Here is a 19,155-nt window from a genome sequence, read left to right as displayed (position 1 = left end):
GTCTGGTCATGCAGTGCATTCTTTGGAATATTATCCCTTCCCCTCCCCCGAGGTTAAATTGGTCCCAACCTTACTGGCCTTACAGAAGTCTCTCAATTTGTCATGTTGCTTGGACATGGAGCCTGCTAAATGTCTGTGCTGAGAGTGAAGCATGAATTATATTCTCATGACGATTATTTTCATCATGTTTTTAATCCAATTGTTAGTGGTTTTATACCTGTAATTTTGTGGTTTTATGTTGGTGGTTATTATTTTATTTGGTCTTATTTTGGATTAATGTCTTTGAGCTGCCCAGAGTGACAAATGTGAGATTGGTAGATATGTATATTGAATTAATTAGCGAAAAAGAGATCTTTGCATTTCCATTCAACCATCAGAATATAATTTAAAAGTAGAGCTTTGACAACATAAAAGTATCTTAACTGATTCTTAACTAATCCCATCCTATGCAAAATTTCAAAATTTCTCTGTGTCTTTGAAGTCTCAGATGCCTCATTTTTTCCAGTTTCCCATTCACATACATAGATTCTGTCTAATTTTTCTCAGGGGAATCTGTAAGACTGGTCAATGGAAAAAATAACTGTGAGGGACGTGTTGAAATCTTACGTGGTGGATTGTGGGGGACCGTCTGTGATGATTCCTGGGACCTAAAGGACGCAACTGTTGTGTGCAAGCAGCTCGGTTGTGGAAGCGCTATCAAAGCATATGGAAGAGCTTACTTTGGTCAAGGCTCAGGAAACATAACTCTGGATGATGTGAATTGTAGAGGGAATGAAAACAGATTGGAAGAATGTTCTCATAAAGGATGGTATCGTCATAATTGCAACCATGGAGAAGATGCTGGTGTTTCTTGCTCAGGTACCTTCCATAGTCTGAAATAAAATGGCATAACAGGAAAGAAAGTGCAATGTGTTTACATATTTCCTTTTAATGGAACAAGTTTAATATTATATATTTTTTCAAAAATGTTATACATATCTTCAAAGAAAGGGAAAAAAGCAGCACCTAGGTTAAATACACCGTTTGACATCTATAATAGGCATGTTCCTCAAACAGAATATTAAGCCACAAGTTGTAATCCTTAGGCTTGTTATAATGAACAAGAACTAAATATATTTTTTATCAAAGATCATCATGCAAAACCATTTTTATCTTTTTTAAAAATAAACATTAGTTTTGGGATGAGACACAGTGTATGTGCCCAAATGGTGCTATTAAAAAGCTTGACAGTTGGCCAAATGAATCACTGTATCCAAAGAAGGCTCATGGGTACCTCAGACTTGGAAGAAAGATCTATCCAACTTCATTCGGAAGATCTTCAGCGCCACAGGGCTCTCTTTCCTTTATTAATCAACATTTAATGAAAGACCTGTTTGCAGGAGTTGTGGAAACTCTAATAAAATTTTGCAGACGAATAAGTCTAATTTCATTTAGCAAGTATAATGTTCTCTGTTTGTCCCCAATATTAGTCCCCTGTATTTATATGTTGCTTGATTAAATTTGTTTTCTTAACAGGTTCTTCTACACCTGCTCCTCCGGTGACAGAGACCATCCCTAGTAAGTGTGCGTCTGAAATCCTCATTTGTCAATTCAGAGAAATGGCTATTGACATTCTCTGTATTATTCATGTTGCACATATGTTTTATAATAACAGACAATCCATTTCACTCAATTTCTATTAATAATTGGAATGAACCACCTTTTGACGCAGGAGAAACAAGGCAGAGGCAATGAATGTTACCTAAAGAAAACTGCCCTTTAAGCCCTGGAAACAGCAAAAGCCTGAGGAAGAGGCTCAGACTGACTTCCTCTTAACTTTCTTCAGATAGCATCTGAAGGAAGGAAAGAGAGCAAAGCTCAGTCAGGCCTGATATCAGCCCTAAAGGATGAAGCAGATTAAGAAACCAACTGGGACTGTTGTGCTATACACTATATAAACAGATTCTTGAAAGCCTGATGAGTATGTCTCTCCTTCTCTCTCTTGTTATACTTATACTGAATTAGGGAGGAATTAGTGTTACCTTTCCCCCCTCATCCTTCCTTTTGAAGTTTCAAAAACTGAAAGGATGCTTTCGTCTATGTAACTGTCATTTTCATGCGTAGTGATTGACTTACAACCAAAATTGAGCTCCAAATTTCTGTTGTTAAGTGAGACATTTGTTAAATAGGTTTTGCCCAATTATGGATAGTTTTCCCCAAATCAGACTATATAGGACTTTTTTTTTCAGCTACTTTGCTTTATATATTTATATATATACTTAATATATGTGTATGAGATATATGTGTGTGTGTGTGTGTGTGTGTATGTGTGTGTTTAGCACTTAGACCGCTTTACATGCTTTACAGCCCTCTCTAAGCGGTTTATACAGCCTTACAGCCTCTAAGCGGTTTACAGAGTCAGCATTATTGCCCCCAACAATCTGGGTCCTCATTTTACCCACTTCGGAAGGATGGAAGCCTGAGTCAACCTGGAGCCTGGTGGAATTTGAACTGCCAAATTGTAGGCAGCTGGCTGCAGAAGTCGCTTGCAGTACTGCACTCTAATCACTGTGCCACAGAGGCTCCTTGTAGATTATCCTAATTAATTCGTTTTAAAAGTAAAATAATATATTGATGATATTGCCTATGTTGTATTCTTCCAAATTTTCAGAGATTTTAACCTTTTTCTGAAACACCAGCAAGAAAGTAATTCTTGATCTTATTTCCTATAACAAAAAAAAATTAACAGTAGGATGGGAAATAGTTTTTAAAATCTACAAAGGTTCATGCGTCTTACATGCACAATATTTGGCTTTGTGTTTTCTAGCAAATCAATGTGGAGGCCAACTGACAAATGATTATGGATCCTTCTCTGGACCTTATTATCCTGGAAACCACAGCAATATGACCTGTGTCTGGAAAATTCAAGTTAGGCACTTGAATCGCATAAATTTAAAGTTCTCTTCTATAAAGTAAGTTGAAAGATTCTTTTAACTTTTTCCTTCTATCTACTTAATAAATGTGTTTTTGGGTTTGTAGACTGCTAATATATTATTGGTGTACATCAGCAACAATTATTATTCCAGAGTGAACCAGACTGGGTTAGCATGCATGATATACATTTGGGATGACTAAAACTAAGCAATCAATTCAACGTTTAACTGAATTCAACATAGTTCAACTGAAATAATGTCTTTACAATTCAAAATATGCCCCTTAAAAGAAACTCTAAGTATTCCTTTTTGGCTTAATGTGATTATTTATTTCTTAAATAATTTTACACAATTTGGTGTTCAGGTAGTCCTTGTTTTACAATCACAGTTGGGACCAGAATTTCTGTTGTTAAGCAAGGCAGTTGTTAAGTGAGATATACCCAATTTTATAAACTTTTTTGCCAAAGTTGTTAAGTGAGTCATTGCAATAAGTGAATCACATGGTCATTAAGTGAATCCAGCTTCACCCATTGACTTTGCTTGTTGGAAGCTGGCTGGGACAGTCGCATATGGCAACCACGTGACTCTGTGACTGTCATAAATACATGCCGGTTGTCAAGTGCCCAAATTTTGATCATGCGATGCTGGATTCGGCAACGTTTTCAAATCCAAGGACCAGTCATGAGTCACTTTTTTCAGTGCCATTGTAACTTTGAATGGTGGCTAAATGAATGGTTGTAAGTGGAGGACTACTAGTAGTGGTTAAGGCATCAAGCTAAAAACTGGGAGACCGTGAGTTCTAGTCCTGCCTTTGGCACAAAGCCACCTTGAGTCAGTCATTTTCTCTCAGTCCTAGGAAATGAAAAAAAAAAATCAGTTTTGAAAAAGTTTGCCAAGAAAACCACAGGGTCCAGGCAGTCACAGAGAATCAGTGATTGAATGGAAGAAAAAAAAATGATGGCATGTTAAGAGATAAGGAGTGAAATCTTTATCTATTTCTGTACAGCTTGGACTGTGATAAAGAATATGTTGAGATTTATGATGGACTCCGATATAGTTCATATCCACTTGGAAGAACTTGTTCTAGTGCCTATCTCAACTATACCTATTCATCAACTTCCAACATAATGACAATAGTGCTGCATAGAGATTCAGGTGATTCAGGAAATGGGTTCTCTGCTTATTACTACTCTATTCCACAAGGTAAGGATATTTATGTAATTCATTTTACCTGTATCCTGTTAATGATGTAATTTAGGGATTTAATATTATTTTAAACTAACTTCTATTTAGTTTTATACTGTGTAGGGCCATTGGTTCACATGAATATTTTAGCAGCCTACCTTCATGAACAAAATAATCTTTATCATCTTTGAATTTTCTGAAATTGAATAATGTTTAAATAAATGAAACAAAATAAGAACACAATATAACAATATAATTAATTGGAAGAGGCATCAGATGCAACAAAGCAGAACACTCCTTATTGCTAATTTAATATTTAAACTAGGAAAATCAACAATGTTTTAAAATGGAGCCAAACTAATGGCAGTGTACCAGTTGTACCGAAAGATTCCACAATTGAGGTGGTACAATAGAACAGATTTTCTCTAGTTGTGTCGTATAATGTATTTAAAGTGCTTGGAGAAATGCCTTTTTTAAAATTCAAAAATAGATAAATGGGATGAGATCTTATGTTCAAGTCAGAATTTCAAAAGTAAACCTGAGAATCTTAAAAGAAGTATTCAGTACTGGTATAATCCAGTTTGGTTGTACTAGTTTGTTCGACAGCTATACTGATTATATTTCAGTAGAAGCCTCACCATATGTAATCCAATCACGCATGTTCATAGGCATCGGTCACTCAACCTCTGTCCTCCCCATGTTACCCATCACTGTTATGAGATTTCAGATTTGGTTCCAAAGTAGCCAATCACTGCTTGCCACCAGATGACTGATGCAGGGGCCAGAGGGAGATGGAAAAGAGGGTGGGGATACAACCCACTATTTTCCCCTGTGCTATGCAACCTATGGGTTTCTAGGAATAATAGTTGGAAGGTGCAGTGATGCTGAAGTGGCCACAACTTCCCCAAATTTCATTTCTACAAGAGTCATAACTCTTAGCATTCTGTAAGTTAGCCCATTTGAGTTTTCTTGGTTCAATAACTGTTGCCCTACACTTTCCAATTTCACCCAATTTAAGGTTACAAACAAACAGACCAAAGAGTTTTAGTAGTATGCAGATTGGATGGAAGCAATAATCATCATGTTTAATGAAATCATTTTATTGTGTTCACAGAACTGAGGCCTACTACACCAGCTTCTACTTCTAAAGATACAAGTAAGATATTATTCTTTTTTTTTCTCTGATATTGTTTAGTTGATGCGCTATAAAGTGTTAAACTGTCACTAGAGATCACAGGTAACGTTATCTAGGAATAAACCCCTAAATGTTCTACAAGTATCATGGCATGAAGGTAGGAGGATTTGAATCCACTACATGATATGAATCAGGCATGTTTATTTGCTTTGTAAAAAATATGAGAAGATGGATTTACCTACCCCTCTTAGTTTGGATCAAAGTAGCAGCAGGCATATTAGAATAAAGTTTTATCTTGTTTTCTTGTTCTCTTGTTCAAGACCCATTAATGAATTACTACTGTCATATTTAGTGTGTTCTCCAAGTGTCAGAGTCTAAAATTTCATAATAATTTGGCTAGGTTAACAGGGGTGTCAAACTGGTGGCCCGTGGGCAAGATGTGTTACATGCAGGCCATGCCCACCCCAGATCCGCAAATGTGAAAAAGTCACAAAATGTCACATGACAGCAACGTGACATTGCAAGTTTGACACCCGTAGACTAGGAAGTACTTTCCTACTCTGCAAGGGATTGTATACCTAAGATTTAAAAATATTATGTTTTCATCATTTATAAATCTAAATCAAGCAACAGATTAAAGTCTAGTAGTACTATTAGATAGTATATCAATCATGAATATCATTTTGAATCAATTTCACCATTAACCTAATCAAATGGTTCTATTCACAGACCAATGCTGCTATAATTGCTTAATAATTTAATGAATATTTAATTCCAAATCAGCTTTCCTTTTACTTGGTTTTAAGTAAATATTTCACCCCTTTTAAAACTGAATTTAGATAAGAGGCTTACTCCTTTTTTCTACTTTTTTTCTACTTTTGAGTCTACTTTTGACATTTAGAATAAGAAATTTAGAAGTGCAGAAGTTTGAATATCTGTCTTAGCAGCCCCTAAAATCTTCATTTTTCCTTCAGGAAATCTTGCATTTATTTCCTTTTCATGGTTCCTAGAGATCATAATACCATAATATATGTCTCATATAATGAATTTGACATGTCAGAAATACATTTCACATATAGTACTTTAATGTCCCATGTGTTTGAGTGGTAAGGATTCAATTTGTCCACGGTGTGTGCTCTGATTCTTCATCCAGATTTATAGAATTTCTTGGTTACGTGTAAATTTGTGAAGTCAAATTATCCAGGACCAAAATCCTAAACCAATAAGAAAGAAAAATATTCTCATTGTCATTGTGATGTTAGAAAAAAGTATGTTGGCTATTGTAAATTGAACTGTTAAACCAACTGTACAATGAAGATACTCACCTTTGCTATATTTTCAGTTTCCCAGTTTGCATTACAGATGCAAGAACTATAGCTTTTCTTTTTTAGAATTTCAGTTGTAAAATATATTTGTAAGAATTTGAAGCGTCCTGGAATCATTTGTACATAACTGATCATCTCATACTGTCTTCTCCAAGCTAGTATGTTGGGACAACAAATTGAGGAAGGCTTAAGCATGACAGTTATCCTTTGATACAATTATGAAAAGATAGTAGGGATGAAGTTGTGGCATGATAAAACAGTTTATTCCTTAGTTTTGACTGAAACTATATGGTTACAATACAATACTGAGCTTAGTATTGTATTATGTACAAACCAATACACAAAAAAGTGAATTCAGATAGGACTCATCTAACATTATTTTGATTATATAGAACATGAGCATTTATAAAATGAATTGTTTAGTTTCCAGAGAGAAGTGGAATTTGACATTCTAGGTAAAATAATACAAGTTTCACTAAAACCAATTAGTTGTGTTAAGGCTTGTGATTTTCCTTTTTTTTAGTTCAAAGGTCCATGGGTGTACTTCTCAGAACACAATGATCAACTTACTGACATTAAGCACTCTGAAAATTGGTTGATGATTGGGTGGTTTGCATTTCTGGCCTGTGGATCACTCTCTCTCTCTCTTTCTCTCTCTCTCCCTCCCTCCCCCACTCTCTCCTTCTCCCTCTCTTTCCACATATTCCTGAAAATATGAAGTAATTTCATAACTGTTTTTGATAAAATCACTTTTCTTTGTTTTGATTATTTTGATGCTTCTACTCTCAGGGAAAGTGAAAGTTTCCTTTTCTGGCTAAGTAGAAGAGATATTCCTTAATTAGTTTAGATTCAAGATTCAAGAATTAAAATAATAGTAATACTTAGATGTATTTGCATTTGCTTAACATTTCTCTGTGTTATTATTTAGGACTTTTATGTTCTGATGGATTCATGCGTGCACGGATTAGCATAAGCTATCTCAATTCAATCGGCTATAATGCATCACAAGTTTACCTGAACTCCCTGGATAGATCATGTAAATCTCAAATTGCAAGCGGCTATGTCTACTTTATTATACCATTCTATGGCTGTAACACAGATATAAGGGTGAGAATTAATTGTTGTTAAAACTAATAATTATCTGTTTTTTCTCTCTTCTTGTCTTAACTATTTTTATAAGAAAATTTACTCTGGCTTGGGTTTTAAATTGAACGAACATTATGTTTAACAACAATATGAAATGTAAGTTTAAAGTTAGTTTCAGATATTGAGTCTAAGAGGTTCTGCTTAACTTGAAATACCTTAATTGGACCTAATATTACAATTAAAATAAAAAAGGGAATTTTGGAAAGGATAAAAAAAATGATGTCTGAGACTGATTCCTCATTTTATCATCTAAGTTGAGGAAAAGCCAGGGTTGTAGCTGCTGAAATATTTTGTAATAGGTAACATGATTTTTGTTAACATAACTTTTGTTACTATAATTCTGAAATAATAGTAGTCTTTAAAATGGTGGTGTTTAATGAGTATTTTTATGTCAATACTGTTGATTAATTTTTCTTTTCTCTGTTGATTACTTTTTCTTTTTTTCTGTGCTTTTTTAGGTGAAGAATGACACAATAACTTATTACAATGTAATCAAGACACTCAACTCCGATTATATTATTACAAGAAAGAAAAACTTTCAATTTCATGTTTTGTGTGAAATGAGGCAGAACACTATTGTAGAAACAATGTTTATTGCCCAAAATGCTATTGACCTTACTGAAAGGCGTATTGGCCATTACAATGTGTCTCTGGCATTCTATTCATCATTATCCTTCACCCATAAAATTGTGGGATCACCTTACTATGTTTCACTCAACCAGAATTTATATCTCCAAGCTACTCTGCACACTGCTGATACAAATATTGTACTCTTCTTAGACACATGTATTGCATCTCCAGATAGTAATGATTTTAGAACCTTGACCTATGACTTAATCCGAAATGGGTAAGTGTGTATTAAATACGTAAGAACCATAATCCAAGTTGCCACAAAGAAATTGCTGTTGTGTCAGACACATAGATTCTGAATTATATTTTCTGCTTATGTCATATTTCTTAAGACAGAATGGAAAGAACTACAGGGTTTATCTGCAAACTATAATGACTCATTTTCCAACAAAACAGTACTATGTTGTGTTAATATTTCAGTTAAATTATCAAATATTAATATCACATTATTAAATTAAATGTTAATATCAACTAATTAAATCACACATACAAAACTAAGGTGAATAAAAGTATATTTTGGGCTGAATGGATAGGTCACAAAATGTATACTAATGACCAAACTTTGTTTTCATTATGGTCAATTTCACATACTTTGTACAAAAATAGCTATTACTACAGAGCCATTGCCTTGTTCTTACTATACAGTCCTCTGTACTAACAACATATTACTTTCCTCCCGAGTACATATCTTGAAGCACTTTTACGAGCCCCAAATTTGGGTTTTATTTATCATTTTGATATTCCAATATTATTTGCTTTACCAATTTTCTTTACTGTATCTCATAATCATCAGAGTCAATCTACTGCAGAAATTTAGGAATTACATACATCATTACACTGTAATGAAATATTTGAAGTAAACTTCTAGGCATACAACAATATTTCCTTTTATTTTTCAGATGCCCACGAGACTTTACTTATAGAAGCCTGTCCTCTCCAGCAAACAATATAGTTCGTTTCCAGTTCAACTCCTTTAAGTTCCTTAACAAGCACAATTCAGTTTACATACAATGTAAATTGGTAGTGTGTAGAGCAGGTGATCGTTCATCTCGATGCCACCAGGGATGTTCAATGAGAAGCAAGAGAAGCGTGGATGAATCTCAGGAGAAGGTTAATGTTGTTGTGGGACCACTCAAACTTCTGAAGGATGAAAATGAAGTTGAAAAATAGGGATTTCCCCGCTCCCCTGCAATTTAACTATGTTTTCTGGTTAAAATGATGAAAGCTAGATAGATACCTTAACAAAAAGTAATCATACCCATGTTACTCCATGGAGAAAATGTTTCAAATCCACAGCTGAATACTATTCTTTATACAAGCAACTAAAAGTGAATGAGATATTAAAACAACTTTTTAAGATCTTCAGAGCTCTTCATCAGGCAATATTAGGGGATGAGGGAAAGGAAAATTAGTGAACAGCATTTTACATAGACAAGGTATTTTCCTAAATGGCTATGCAATATGCTGACACAGTACATCATGATATAAACAAACTGTTTAATTTTGTTAAGCACTTTATACAAAAATGCCAAAGTCCACTTGAGGTTTGTGTTCTTCATGATGATTGTTAGCCTTATGAAAATATTTGAGAGTCCATCAATAATATACTCTTATTAAAACCATTAGTTGTATCTAAACAATGTTACTATCTGACACTAGAAAACAATTTTTAAAACGTTCTTTGTATGTTTTGTCATTCTTATTTTATTAAAGTCTGACATAGAAGATATACCAATTTTAACAGTCAATCTACACAGAAAAATATGTACCTGTATTTCATACAGGAAGGAACATACTAGCTGTATTTAATATCTAAATTGTATAAATAAATCACATTATTGTAGCATCCCTTCTTGCTTTGAAAAGCAAATTACTTCAACTATTTCTGAGAATGATTGGGGATTATTATTCTTTCTCCCACACCAATGGTACTTAGTGAGGTAGCATCTGCTGTCTGAGAAGCTACATGATATATTAAGACTTGGTCAGACTTTTAATAAATTGAATAATTTGTTGAAGACTAAAGGGGTCAATATAGACCAACATGGGGACTGCTAAACTAATGAGAAAAAGGATAATTTTTGAAGAACCCCTAAAGATGAATGAGCTACAAAAATGAAAAGTTTTAGGATTCCATGCTGTGTATATGAATACAAAAACGTTGTCACTAAATTAATTTCAAATTATTGGAAATTGTATTTTGCTTCCAATGCATTGCAATAAAACTGCTAACTTTGCAAACTAAGAGTGAGCTTATTATTTTAGCAATAACACTTAGACTTATATACTGCTTTACAGTGCTTTACAGCGCTCTCTAAGCGGTTACAGAGTCAGAATATTGCCCCGAACAATCTGGGTCCTCATTTTACCAACCTCAGAAGGATGGAAGGCTGAGTCAACCTTGAGCCTGGTGAGATTTGAACTGCCAAATTGCAGGCACCCAACAGTCAGCAGAAGTAGCCTGCAGTACTGCATTCTAACCACTGTGCCACCAAGGCTCATTTTGGTACAAGGACAACTACTTCTGTAGAAGAATCGAACCTATGAATTACTATATTTATTTTTATTTGAAAATTTCTTTCCCATTTTTATTTCATGAAACAGTCCCAGAGAAAGATACAACATATGTTAAATTTTACAAGAAATTAAAATAATTTAAAATAAAAATATTTTCACCAAGCTGTAAAAAACCAGAAGAACCCTTATTTTGGGAAACCTGAGAATATTCACATCTTTAAAATAATAAAATGCTATTATGTGCACAAAAAAGATATTGGGCAATGGGCTGGTCAGTTTAACAACAAGTCTTCATGCTGCTGTTGTAACCTAACTTAAGAAGTGCATACTCAGATCCCTCAATGAAGCAGAAGAGTCTCCAGATAAGACTAATAAACCACAACCATTCTTCTCAATTCCTCCAGTCTGGGCTGATACTGCATCAAATAGGCAGAGCTAAGTCTAGCCAATTATATACAAGCTCACCCACTCAAATCAAATTTCATTAAATATGCCAAGATGGCTCTCTCACCTAATTAAACTTAAATGATAAATTAAGCATATCCAACATTCAGTAACAGAATCATTAGACAACTGGTAGGTTGATTTGATGACAAAGACTGCAACCTGACGAATAGCTCTGTTTCTGCACTCCTGTCCAACTTTTAATGCTATCAGTCTCCTTGTTTAGTTTATTTAGAATTATTCAGTTAGAAGTATGTTATTTGCCGAAGCTGATGTACAACAACATACAACAATATTTATATATGTACACACATACATTCATTTACACACAGCTGGTCATATGAAATGGGTGGGGAAAATAAATATTCTGTCAGATTTTCAGTTATTAGTAATACTTCCCTTATAAAAAAAAAAAAAAGAACATTTCACCACAATTTCACAGTCTTTCAGAATTTCCAAACCTATTTGAAGTAGTCAAGCTGTTAGTTTAGTTCAATCAAGCTTTTATCTTGGTTCAAATCAACATTGCAAATCAGGCTACTCAACAGGTTGGGAGAAAACCTGAAAGGAGATGCCAGGGGAGGTTGAAAAAGGAAACTGATCCAAATTTCAAATAGGTATCATATCCTAATTATGGCTATCTTCATAAATGTATATACTACATCATAGGGTTTATGATCAAAATGTGTACATTTTTGCATTATTCATAATAACTATATTATAGAAAGTGGTAAAAAGGAAAAAAGATAGAAATTTCATATTGTACTGGTATTAACAAAGCATGTAGAGCAGTGGTTCCCAAAGTGGGTGGTACCGCCCCCTGGGGGGCAGTGGGATACCTTAGGGGGCGCTAAGAGGCAAGGGGGCCAGCAGGGGAGCGCTAAGAGGCAGCAGGGGGGCATTTGAGGTATTGACTGTTGTACTGCTCCAGAGCTGGTTCCTCAAATGCCCCCCTGCCACCTCTTAGCGCCCCTCTGCCAGCCCCCTTGGGGAACACTAAGAGGCGGCAGGGGAGTATTTGAGCATCCATCCATCCATGTTCAAAGCGCCGCCCCTGCAGGCACATCGGGAAATTAGAAGAACAGAATTTAAGTGCCCGGTTTTATTCAGTTTTTGTTGCTACAAGAGAATAACAAAAAATGTTACCAAGATGTATTTATCATGAGTTTTAAGTTCCAGTAGATGTCAATGTTGGAATTTAGAAGATTATTTTTTTGGAGTGGTGGGGCATAATTTGTATTTTAACAAGTTTTAAAATTAATGTCTGCAATGTCAGCTAATTCTAGGAAATTTACATCCCTAGTCTCAAACCAAATCATTCCATCAGATGTTATAATATAAGTAATCCCCCCCCCCCCCGAAATTACTTGAATTGGCTAGAGAAGTATGTTACACAAGGTAAGTGGCTCTAAATAGCTATTATTTATCAATTAAAAACACTTTTTTTTCAGCAAGAAAAACATACTGCATATTATCAAAGTAATGAACATGAGACCAAACTAAATCCAAAATTGCCTGGAAGCTTGGCATTCAGACAAATCAACTATCAATAGACACATAGAGACACATAGAGGTATACTGCAATATATTTGCAATATTTGCAATATTCAAAAGAGATATAAGAAATAGAAAGAAAGAAAGAAAGAAAGAAAGAAAGAAAGAAAGAAAGAAAGAAAGAAAGAAAGAAAGAAAGAAAGAAAGAAAGAAAGAAAGAAAGAAAGAAAGAAAGAAAGAAGCAAGCAAAGAGGCCAGAACACATTCTCTCCAGCAAATAAAACCCATGTAATCAGGAATTAACATCAGATAAATAATCAAGCACAAAACTAAATCCTAATCAAGGAACCACCAGAAGGAAAACTGCACCCTGGCCCTGGTTAGCAACAGTGGTGGGATTCAAATTTTTTTACCATGGTTCTGTGGGTGTGGCTTGGTGGGCGTGCTTTGCGTACGTGCAGAGGATTTTCTACTGACCTTCTCCTGCAATCCTGCACTCTCCCTGTGTGTTAAACAGCTGATGAATTTTAAAATAAAAGTTGACAGCAAGTTTATTTATTTGTTTATTAAATTTATAGGCCATTTATAGAACAAAAGATCTAAAAGATCTTTTTTAAAATAAGTTTGCTGTATTTGAAAAGTGTGAATCCTGGCATGATATATATTTAGGTTTTCCTATATACTAGGAATGTAAAATAGACACAGTGAAGCTAGTGTTCCAAGAAGGATTACCGACTACTGGAGAGACTATGCTTGCCTACAAGAAAGAGACATGGCAAGACAAATGTTTACAGCCAGTACATTAAAAAAAATCTACCAGGCAAAGTAGATATCAAAAAGATCAGGCAATAGCTAAGAACAGGAATGTTGAAGAAATCGACAGAGGGGCTAATTCTGGATGACAAGACCAAGGCTTAAGAGCAAATGCATACAACGCTGGATTTGAGAAAATGGCAACAGATAGGAAATTTCTGTATAAAAAACATTTTTATAATGAAGAACATTTCTGATTAGGCCAAACACCTGCTTTCTATAATACATCCTGTTTTCTATAATAGGCAATCAAATGTCTTTGGGATATCTACATCTAATATCTAATCTATAGCCCTTTGTCAGTAGACTATAAATTGAATAAGACTAGAAGTATATTTATCTGACCAGACACAGGAAATATAGAGCTAAGCTGGTCACTTCTCTGCTACTTAATGTGAGAAATTTTATATAAAAATATATTTTATTCTTTCTATCTCCCTTTAAACATTAATTGAATCCACAATGGTCTGAGAATCAGCATCTCCACTAGATAATTGACTGTCAAGCTGAAATTAAATTAATCAAGTAAAAAATAGCAAAAAGGGAAACATCCTTCACCCAAATTTGCTCAAACTTCCAAATTAGTTACCCAGACTTAATCCTCATAGCAAAGGAGAACTGCAAAAACAAACAGAGTTAATTAAATTAGGTCTCCCATCGGAACTGCATGTTTACAAAAATACATACATACGTACATACACACACACCCCGCAAGGGTCACTTTAGAATCAGCACATAGACACTTCCACACCCTGGACAAATTCCCCCTATATAAGTCTGCTGCTGTACCCCGTTTCTCTGCAGCTGCCTCTAAAAGCAAACTGTTTGCTTTTAGGAATAAATATTTCTCCTTTCCTCACAGTTGTCTGGATCTCATTTTTATTCTTGCATAACTCCAGATTGAGTTGGAACCCCAAATTATTTTTCTGACATAAACTAATTGGTTAGAACTAACAGAATATTACTGAGATTTAAAAAGTGTGTTCTTTGTTAGCTACAATGATTTAAATATTGCATAGTTTATGCTGCTAGTTAATTAGGGTTACACAGGGTGATCATTCAGCTTGTCATATATATTTAATTTGTTCAGCTTGTGATGATGATCCAAACAGAAAGAGAAAAGGAAATACCTCTTCAGAAGCATTAAGTGTATTTATAGTAATCGAAATGCGGAAAGAAAGAAGCATTTAAGAAAAGAACAATAAGTTCCCAAAAGTCTCATTCTACCTGTCAGAGATATACACATGGCCTTCAACTTTTACATAGGCTCTTTGTTTTACTTAGAAGTTAGATTGAGTTTTTAAAACTAGATATTGTTATAATAAACAACTTCATAAGCATGCCAAATCCACAAAGGTCACCCACAGAGTACATTTTTCTACTTTTGCCCTTTAAAATCATATATTTCAGATTAGTGACTAACCATTCATTTGTTTTTTTTACAAAATTTACTACCTGTGGAAGAAAACAAAATTTGCTATTCGTTATGGTTGCAATTTTCTCTAAAATAAGTTGACACCACAATTATTCAAAAATAGCACATCATTTTCTGTATATTTGTTTGCGAAAGAGTTACAGCAAAAAAGAAAGAAATGAAGAGGATTTAGATCTTAATTCTCAAACTCAAAACATCTGGGAATGTATATCAGCTCAGTGTTTTGTTTATTTTGATCTAAAGAAACCATGAGGACATGTTGCAAATGAAATTCAGAATAGTATGATGGGAGTATAGTTTTCAAAATAGGTGTATCTGTTCCTAGTGAACAGCACTTTTCTGTGTATATTATGACTGAATGAACCAGTTCTAGGGCCAAACATGGCCCTTTAGATGTCACTGAATGACAATTCCCAGAAGGTTCTGGGAAGCTCATTGAAAGGGCTGCTGGGAATTGTAGTTCATCAACCCATGGAAAACCGCCCTGACTATTGCTGACCTTCATTTTAAGTTGTGCAATAAAGAATCAAACCTCTTTCCAATCAAACGTAATATAGAAGAGAAAGGTGAATTTTATCAAGACCTCAGTTCACATGGAAGGTAGGTCTGACTTTGATCCCCCAATTGAAGAAATTCTTCCTTGCATAAAAATTAATCGAGAAAAAAGTTTTAAAATAAATGGCTGCTATAGAATTTCTAAGAACAGTAGGGCCGAAAACTGAAAGATCTTCACTTCCCACGTTCCAAAGGTAATTCAATTTTCTCTAAGTGTGCCACTAACTTTTCATAAAGGGAACTGCTTACTGGATGGATGACACCTTTTTAATTTGGCCATGTGATTTGAGGAATGCAAGATAAATTCTACTCGTGGAATTTCATATCTAGTTCTTCTCTGATCTTTTTATTAGAAAGTCATTCCATGCATAACAATAGTGCATATGGAAGCTTAGTAAATGGAACTCCACCATCCTAAGAAATTGTCGTATGTGTGTATTCTAAGCAGATGATCAGTCTTACAGTGAGGTTTATTTTGATTTGATTATATACCATGAAGTTAGTGTTAACTTTTAGCAAATGCCTAACTGCAGGTAGTCTTCGACTTAGCACCACAATTGAGCCCAAAATTTCTGTTGCTAAGTTAAAGTTTTGTTAAGTAAATTTGCCTCATTTTACAACCTTTCTTGCCTTGTTTTATGACCTTTCTTGTTGTTAAGTGAATCACTACAGTTGTTAAGTTAGTTACATGGTTGTTAATCTGAGTTCCCCATTGACTTTGCTTTCAGAAGGCAGCCAAAGGTAACATGACTCCAGGACACTGCAACTGTCATAAATATGAATCACTTGCCAAGTATCTCAATTTTGATCATGTGACCATGGGGATGCTGGTCTTCAGTATGAAAAATGGTCATACGTCACTTTTTTTCACTGCCATTCTAACTTTGAATGGTCACTAAAGGATCCGTTGTAAGTGAAGGACTACCTGTAGCATTCTTCAAGCTGCCTCTGGCTTGGACTTCCAGTGTCTTCCTGTTGTGTCAGAGCAAAATCTGCGATTGTGCGCAGTTTTTCTCAGCGCTCCCTCGTTGGAGGGACCGGAACCAACCTGGAAGGGGGGGTGAAGAAAGGGGAATCCATTGGAGGGTTGAGGGGAGCCGCATCTCCCCTCCTCAACAAGGAAAACCCCCTCCAAAGACGAGCTGCAGCAGTGGTCAAAAATGGCCACCATGAAGACAGGAGGCAGCCCAGGAAAATAAGACTGTGCTGGAGCGGAGAAGTCATGAATGAAGTGTGAACCAGGCGCAATTTATGGACATTAAGATACCCCGGAATTAAGAAATAAAGAAATTGTTAGGAAAGATTGTAAAAGCGGCGACCAGAGAGAGAGAGAAGAAAATTGGAAACAGGTGAAAGTGGCTTAGAACTTTGAAAAGAACTAAATTGAAAGAGGAAGTTAGTAGAAAAAAATTGACTATAAAAGAATTGGAAATTAAACTGGATAAATATATGATTTTGGTACTAAACAGGCATAACTAAATGCTGAAAAAGAAATAATAGTTAAAAATTGGGATTATTGAATTATTGGAATCTAAAAGCCTAAAAAGGGAAAGGAAGTGAAAAGAAAGGGTGGAACTTGGACATAACAGAGAGCACCACCTAATGGTAAAGGAAAAATTTCAGTGACTGTTTGAAAAGTGCTTGGTCCTTTTTAAACTGGAACTTGATATAAAACAAGAGGAACTTTGTTATAATAATACAGAAACCTTGAAAAGTGAAAAAAACCCAGAATATTATAAAGATAAAAAAGAAGTGTGAAGAAATTACACTGGGATTATTTGGTGACTTTGGAAAAAAATTGAAAGAGGAATCAACAGAAGAAACCTGGAAATAAAGATTTATAGACATTGATTGTTGGAAATAAATATCAAAGACGCTGGTTGAAATAAATTACTAGACAATTAGATTGGACTTAAACATTAAAGAAAGGGAAAATTAAAAATTAAAAGAAGCGCACAAAAATGGCAGGACTTGGTGTGGAAATAAAATTTGAATTAAGAAGCATAAAGGAAATGATACATGAAAGAATGGGAATGTGCAGTATTATATTACAAAAATTAGAAATTGTGACACTGAAAAACAAAGAGAACCAGAAGGGGAGATGTTGAACAAAGAAGCCAGCCTTAACGAACAAATGGAACAACGAACATTGAAACAAGGGGGGAAAAGAATGAAAATTAAAATTTGGAGGTTTGAGGGGATAACTAAAGAGGAAATTGCTTGGAAAATCAAACAAAGAAAAAGGAAACAGCAGAAAACGGAATTACAGAAGGAAGCTCAAGAGAGGGAGGGGATAAAAACTGAGGAAGAAATGCAGGGAAAAAATAAAGGAAAAAAAGGGGAATAAGAGAAAGGACCAGAAAATAAGGGGATGTAGAAAGCGAACAAAAATGAAAAGAAATTATACAGTTAGGAGAACTAGAGATAATGGGTAGATAAAGAGTAGGAAAGGGGATTCTGCAAGGTAATGCATTATGATATAAAAGAATATAGATTTTAAAATTGAAAAGAATGGAACTGATATTTCTTTTTTATTTGATATTTAAGGATTACTGTTAAATCATATATAGATACAACTGGAATAAATGTGAAAATGGGAACTTATGATAAGAATATTAATCATACTTAATAAAATGAAGAATACAATTAAAATGAATTATGAGGATTGTAATAGAAAGATTAATATCAGTTTCTATAATTAATTGAATTGATTAATATATTTGAAATGTGGTCCGCTGAGAAATGAACACTGCTGGTCCGCGAGAAAATTTAGGGGGTCCACAGAGAAATGTTACCTCCAAAGCACCCCACAAAGCAATTAATCCAGGCTGCGCGGGAACACAAGGCTGTGCCACCCACATGGCCCATGGGAACACAAGGCTTGTGTCACTTGCATTGTGAACAACACGAGGTAGTGAGGAGAGGGGGGAAAGGCCAGAGGGGGGGGAACTTGCCCCACTCACTCCATGCGCCTAGCCTGGCCACTGGGCTGCTTCTTTCCGCTTCTTTCTTCTGCTTTTGGCTGCATGCATGCAAGGAAAGCAGCAAAGGTCTTTCTTTCTCTCCCCCAAACTCCACCAGAAATGAGTCCTTGGTATGCTGCAAGGCATCCTGCTCCAAGAGGCTGCACCGGCAAAGACTTCTGCTGCTTCCCTTGCATGAAGCCAAAAATCTCTCTCTCCCCTTGAGAACGGAGCTGGAGACAGTATCCTGCGATCTCAAATAAAAAAATGATTGATCGGTAGGAAAACAGGGTGGGGAATTTTCCTACAGACTTTTTGGGGGATTTTCCCAGGGTCTCTGCTGCTTTCTGCAGAGACCCTGGGAAAACATCAGCAAGCCACCGTCAGTCAAAAATTCATATTAGTGGTCCGCGGGATTTAAAATTATGAGTTTGGTGGTCCCGGAGGTCCAAAAGGTTGGCGACTCCTGCTGTAGATTACATGTGAATACTGAAGCCTTTTGGAGTTCAGTGACCTGCAGCAAAATTTGTTTTTTTTTTCCTATTACTTCGAGGTTAGAAACATATGAAAATTATAATATATACAATCCTAAAGAATTTGA

At 35.2% G+C, this 19,155-nt stretch overlaps 1 protein-coding gene across 1 annotated transcript in view; it reads left to right on the top strand.

Moving 5' to 3' along the window:
* The window catches only part of DMBT1 (deleted in malignant brain tumors 1), a 100,572-nt gene that overhangs the window by 19,621 nt on the left and 61,796 nt on the right, over window positions 1-19,155 (top strand). The window contains exons 12-19 of the mRNA XM_087965681.1: window positions 547-858; window positions 1,516-1,557; window positions 2,807-2,951; window positions 3,919-4,115; window positions 5,212-5,253; window positions 7,486-7,664; window positions 8,162-8,550; window positions 9,233-9,501. Coding sequence (XP_087821807.1) covers window positions 547-858; window positions 1,516-1,557; window positions 2,807-2,951; window positions 3,919-4,115; window positions 5,212-5,253; window positions 7,486-7,664; window positions 8,162-8,550; window positions 9,233-9,501 — 1,575 coding nt within the window. The remainder of the gene's footprint in view (window positions 1-546; window positions 859-1,515; window positions 1,558-2,806; window positions 2,952-3,918; window positions 4,116-5,211; window positions 5,254-7,485; window positions 7,665-8,161; window positions 8,551-9,232; window positions 9,502-19,155) is intronic.

Source organism: Notechis scutatus, chromosome 4 (genome assembly GCF_049901735.1).
Source record: "Notechis scutatus isolate UNSWTSFEM ecotype Mainland chromosome 4, rNotScu1.2, whole genome shotgun sequence".
NCBI lineage: Eukaryota > Metazoa > Chordata > Lepidosauria > Squamata > Elapidae > Notechis > Notechis scutatus.
The sequence above is the reverse complement of the archived record's forward strand: the minus strand, read 5'-3'. Positions and strand labels throughout refer to the sequence as shown.